This window comes from Cajanus cajan, chromosome 2 (genome assembly GCF_000230855.2).
Source record: "Cajanus cajan strain Asha chromosome 2, NIPB_CcT2T_4, whole genome shotgun sequence".
In the NCBI taxonomy this organism is placed as follows: domain Eukaryota; kingdom Viridiplantae; phylum Streptophyta; class Magnoliopsida; order Fabales; family Fabaceae; genus Cajanus; species Cajanus cajan.
In genome coordinates, this window is record NC_138518.1 from 64499894 (window position 1) to 64505893 (window position 6000).

Consider the following 6000-nt stretch of genomic DNA (forward strand, 5'->3'; position numbering starts at 1 on the left):
AAGATTAATACTAGTGAGTAACTCTTATCAAGAGTATGTTTTTTTAATTTTCCTCAACTTTTAAAATCATAGACAAGCAAATATGAATATATACCTAGAATTAATGCATACCAAGAAAATACAATTTTTTCAAATCATTGTAACAAATCCTTTGGTGATATGGAAAATACTCATCATTCATCAATACATTTTTTTTTCTTCCATCTACTTTTACATCTTTTTTTTTTCTTTACTCCGATCCAACCCATTTGTTCTGGATGAATATCATTACTTTCTATGATTTTAATTTAAGGGTCAAGAACAAATGGGAAGAAACCCTTGGATTGGGGCCATGCATGTTTTGTTTCCTTGAAGTTGGTAAGAAAATGATTGTTGATGTACATACATTAGTAATAGTATATGATTGATTATACGATAGTGCTTGCTTTTTTCACGTTTCAGCCGCGTAGGAAAGATTAAAGAAGCCACAATGTCTGTGCCAACTTTCACTTTTTCTCCTTTATTATTTTCTGCTCTTCATCCAATTTTAATGCATATCTTCATGTCTGTTTTACTTCATTGTTAATAGATGTATATTTCTATCTTCTTTTTTTCTCACGCAATTTCATTTATTCATTTATTATACTTTCCACCTGTTCCCCCAGCCTTCTATTTCTCACCATTAAATATATAAATATATAAATATATAAATAGTTTTCCTTTTTGAATTTTAAGTATATTTCATTACCTATATTTATATTGTCACCAATCCATTTTTCATAAAAGAACTTGTTCATATCTGCCTCGGGCAGCAAGCTCCCTACAATTTTGGCGCTTTGACTTACTTTAGCCTTTTGTTCACTTTCTATTTTCGTATAGGTAAAATTATGTGTTTTATTTTAAGAGGATCTATTACCAGTTACATATAATTTATGGGAATAACATGTGTTTTACTTCACTTTTTGGATGTGTTTTCTAATTTAGCTAATAAATAATAATAAAAAATTAATCCACGGGTAAGTGAAATATAATTTAAAGGTTTCAGTAAAATTAAATTATGTTTACTCGTTTAATAAAATTACTCTTCATAATACTTTTATTGACTAGATAGAATTTCTATATATATATATAAAATAAAAATAAAAAAGTAGCATTAAATCATTTTTTACCAAAAGCCCCCATTACATGCCAAGAAGCGAACCTTTAGTACATCCCATTTGAGAGAACCGCAAGGAAACATATTGATTGTCCTTCTAATCTAGATCTAATTATACTTGTAACTGTGCAACCAAGTCCTATAATTTTTGAGAAATTATATTTGTATTTTGTATTTTTTTTAAAAAAAGAAAGATAAATTATCAATTAATGTACTTGAGTTTTTGTAAGCCGAGTTTTATTGTTGCTGTGAGAGAGAGAGAGAAATAAATAGAAAAAAATATTAAAACTATTGAATAAATAATATAATTCTTTATTACTTTCAAACAAAAGTAAGGAAACTTGATTGTACAAACACAAATGTCCATTCAAATCAAAATGAATGCATACACGTTTCCATGTCCTTACAAAGGGGAGGGGAAAGTCAGAAACAGAGTCCTTTGTTAAGATGGTTGTACATGTGCTTCGTCACTTCGCTTTAGACATGTGATCTTGGCTTCCTTGTGTTTTGCACTGTAACCAACCAAACCTCAATAATGTACAATGAGAGTGAAAGCAAGGCAAAATTTACACTCTCAAACAAGGGAAAGTGAGGAACTAGCCCTCCAGAGTATGATTTGTCTCATTCATTTTTCCACTAACTTCAAAAGTGATAAAAAGCAAACCAAAATGAACCACCAAGTTCATTGCACATCATTCCTCACCATGACCCATTTCCACTTTACATTTTCTTCTTTACACTTTACCAACCCTTCTCGCTCTTGTTTTTGGATTCATGGTCTAATACTCTATTCTAAAATCTTTTTCCTAATGTATCAAATAATGGCAATACATAAAAAAATTAAACTTAATTAACTTACTTGTGATAACATAAGCATTTTTAGATTGATAACGTGTACATATTAAAATTAAAAGTTAAAATCTTTCATAATTACAATCATTTACTAGTAAGATTCTTTTTTTCTCATTCTTCTCTAGGAAAATTCTAACATGAAACATGAAACAGTATAAACATTATTTTTAACTGTTGAATTTAATAATATAATAATTAAAGATTTTGGTTATAGTAGATGTAATTGACGGCAAAGAAGACAAAAGAAAAAGAAAAATCTTAGGAGAGTTGAACGCTTTGAACGACAGAGAGGAGGAGGCGCGTGCTCCTTCAAGCAATGCCAGCAAAGCGCGACTTCATTTGTTAAAAATTAAAATGTTAAATAATTGTAACAAAAATTTAAAATTATTTAACATTTTATTTCATTAATTTTAAATTAAATAATAACAAACTAAATAATAAGTAGATCTCTCCTAATTATAAATTTGTAATTAAGTTTTTTTGTTTAGTTTATATTTACTGTACGAAATTAAGCCGTTAAATATTATAGATTACAAACAAATACGGAATGGAAGTGAGAAAAAGTTAAGCAAAATAAGAATGTATCATTCAACATCATCATCATAAATACAATGCACAAAATAATCGAAAGAATGAATCCTCACACAGCATACAAAAGCAACCAAAAATGAAGCACAATAATACACGATCCGTGTAAATTCGCGACGATATAGATTAAATAGCTAGAAGGTTAAAACTCCACGAAACTCTCTCTACACAAGCAAAGCTGCAGCGAGAACCACCACGGCGGCGGATCCGGCGACGCTGAATCTGTTCCATGCGGCTCCGTTTTGTGCCGGAGCCAGTGCCGGTGCCTCGGACGGAGTACCGGCGATGGACGAGGGAGTGACAGAAGGAACACCGGCCGGCGAAACGGAGGGAGCAAGAGGAGGAGACGGCGGCGAGTTGACGGCGGACGGTGAAGGAGAGGGACCGCTCACCACCGGAGCAGGAGGAGAAGCCAGCGGTGAAGCGGCGGAGGGAGAAATCGCCGGCGGCGTGGCGACTGGCGTTCTCCTCGGAGACAGAGCGGGCGCCGACGCCGGAGACTGAGCGACGGCGGATCCGACGAGCAATGCGGCGACTAGCGTCAGCACAAGGGTGGAGCTAGCCATTGTAGAAAGAGAAAGAGAGTTAGAGAAAACAGAAAGATTATGAAGTGATTATAACAGTTATAGCAAAGAGAGAATAGTTTGAAGGAGTGAGTGAATGTGACTGTGGTGAAGAGAAAACGAGGGTTGGGAGGGTATTTATAGAAGCGTGATCGCGTGGAGCCGAGTCGTTACGAGCCGTTGATGCCTTGGAATCATGATCACGCTTCAACTTACGCGAGCTGGGACAGCTGTCTTTAAATCAGGACCGTACACGTTATCAGAAGTTTGAAGGATAGGATGAATCGGTGAGCGTTGGATGGATGCTCGTTAAGGAAAGTCGTAACGGTCCAAACAAGTTAAGGAACCTCTAAACTTTTTCATCTCATACCCAGGGACCACCACCTTTCTTTTCGCAAACCCTAACCTCTCATAACCCTTCAACAAATGAAATTCCAAAATATTTATGGTATCAAAATTATAAGTTTCAAAAATAAATGCTATTTTAACTTTAATGAAATATTAATGACTATTATTATTTATATATATAATGAGGTTATATTGTGATATTTGTCTGGTAATGATGAGATATTATCCGTTTTATATCTAAAATTTCACGATTTTATTTTTGTTTATTATTTAAAAAATCTCTTTAATATTGGAGTATGTGTGTATTTTATTGATAAAAGAGAGTAATGTCTTTAAAATGAGTGTTGTAATATGCTAAGGCAAGGGTTTGAAACCAAAAAGTTGAAGCAGCATGTTGGGTTGGTGAAATCATATGGAGATTTGGAAATGGAATATAACGATAATGTTGTGGTTCACAGCAGAGCGTGAAGCTAGCAAGTCTTTCATAAACTATTATGAAAATTGGAAAGCTGTTGTCACCAAATCATGCTGTCCAACCAGATTCCTTTCAGTGAGTCATGAAAAGGAAACATTATATAGAGCAACTCAAATATTTTGGTTGATGAAACATTATATAGTACTTGTTTTTGTTTTTTAATTGTGGGTTGTGACTTGCGGGTCGTGTTTTGTTTTCATTAGTCTTAAGTTAGCGTCTTTCACGGTACGTCTTTTTGTGCCACGTCTCCTATACATAACTTTATGGTCAAACTTGTTTCTCGTTCCAGATTCTTCTTCTATTTTTCTTTCTTTTTTCTTTTTGCATATTGCCTCTGCCTTCATCCCAATCATCTCTTTTGCTCATACATTCCATGTGTTAATTAAAAATTTAACGAAAACTTTTAAGTTAAGAGTTAAAAAATTATAATTTATAAATTAATTAGTTGAATTAAAAGTGTTTAGTAATATTTATCTCTTAAACAAGTCATCTGGGATTCAATCCCTAAACCCCCCATGTGTATGAGAAAATATGGTTGAGAGAAGTCATTCCATTAAATAAATTTTAGTATCTTGAAAAATTAATCATTGTCTTTCGTCTAAGGTTATCCTAGTTTATCCATAAAACAAATTATTTTAATTAGTATTTTATTATGTGAAATGCACAAATATATTTATTATATAAAATTAAAATTTATAATAAAATTTATATATAAATAAATATTATATTTGAATATATAAATTATATTTTAAATTTATATAAATATATATTTTTAAACATATAAATTATATTTATATTTATGACAAATAATTTATATTTTAGTATAAAATAATTTTTATTTATTGATAATTTATTTTAAAATATTAATATTTAATTTATAAATAATTATGATAAATAAAAATTGAACTAGAAAAAAAATTAAAAATTCTTCAAACTCTCGTCAGAGAAAATTTTTAGAAAACGTAATAATTAATGTTTAATATATAAGAGACTATGGAATATTATTATGAATAATTTTACACTTATAATATGTTACCATTGAAAAGTTTGACATATAACACAACTTAATAAAGAGGTCTTAATATAAAATTAAATAATAATGTTAACAAAAACTACGTATCTTCTCAAAACTAAATTCTTTAAATTAAGGTACAACGAATATTTTATGATAGGAGAAATACGTTTGTGTTATTATTTAATAAAACTAGTAATTATCATAATTATGTTTCTTTTCATTTGTTCTTATATCTTTGTAACAATAGAAAAACATGATAAGATTACCTCACTCATATGATTGGGTAGAGTGCATTAATTGTTATAATTCATTGATATTAAGTTCGATTGTTAATGATGAAAAGATAATATAATAACAAGTTTAGATTTTGTATGATTCAAAAGAGATGAAGTAAGGTGAAGGATTTTAAAAGAGGCAATGAGATGTAACTTTTTCTTATTTAATTCATGAAGAAAGGATGATTTTTAAAATTAATTTATCTTTATATTTTTATTATTTTAAATTCAAAATCATAAGTATAGATATTTTATACATTACTTACACTCGAAATGTTTTAAATCTTATGGAAAGAATTTTCGCTCTCCTCTTAAAAATTAAATCAAATAATAAAATTTTAAAAATAAAATATAATTTCCTCTTTTTTTCTCCACTTCTCTTCAATCAAATATTATGTTAATACAAGAGCTGATTCTTGATTATGTGTGAAAATAACTTTGTTAAATAAGACAATATCTACCTTAATAATTTTTGCCCCAAAGAAAATCATCTCACGTTGTCAGCAGCGATGAAACATCCCTAGCAAAGAAAAGGCGGGAAAAATCATACTAAGGTTGTTGTTTTGTAAATTATGCTTTCATTTCACTTTTTTAATTATTAAGCTCAACTTTCTTTTATGATATCCAATTTGTTGTAACAAATTCACAATCATCATTAATCCTCAATTAAAAAAAAAATATTACTATGAGTATACATTGAATTAGAGCAATTAATTACCCCTACCCCATTTCACTATCAACAAACCACC

The 6000-nt window shown here is 30.2% G+C and overlaps 1 protein-coding gene across 1 annotated transcript; it reads right to left on the reverse strand.

Moving 5' to 3' along the window:
* Positions 1-2551: 2551 nt before the first annotated feature.
* LOC109805202 (uncharacterized) lies at positions 2552-3265 on the reverse strand. The gene has a single exon (XM_020367211.3). The coding sequence runs from the start codon at positions 3139-3141 to the stop codon at positions 2740-2742; it is 402 nt and encodes a 133-aa protein (XP_020222800.1). The 5' UTR covers positions 3142-3265; the 3' UTR covers positions 2552-2739.
* Positions 3266-6000: the final 2735 nt, after the last annotated feature.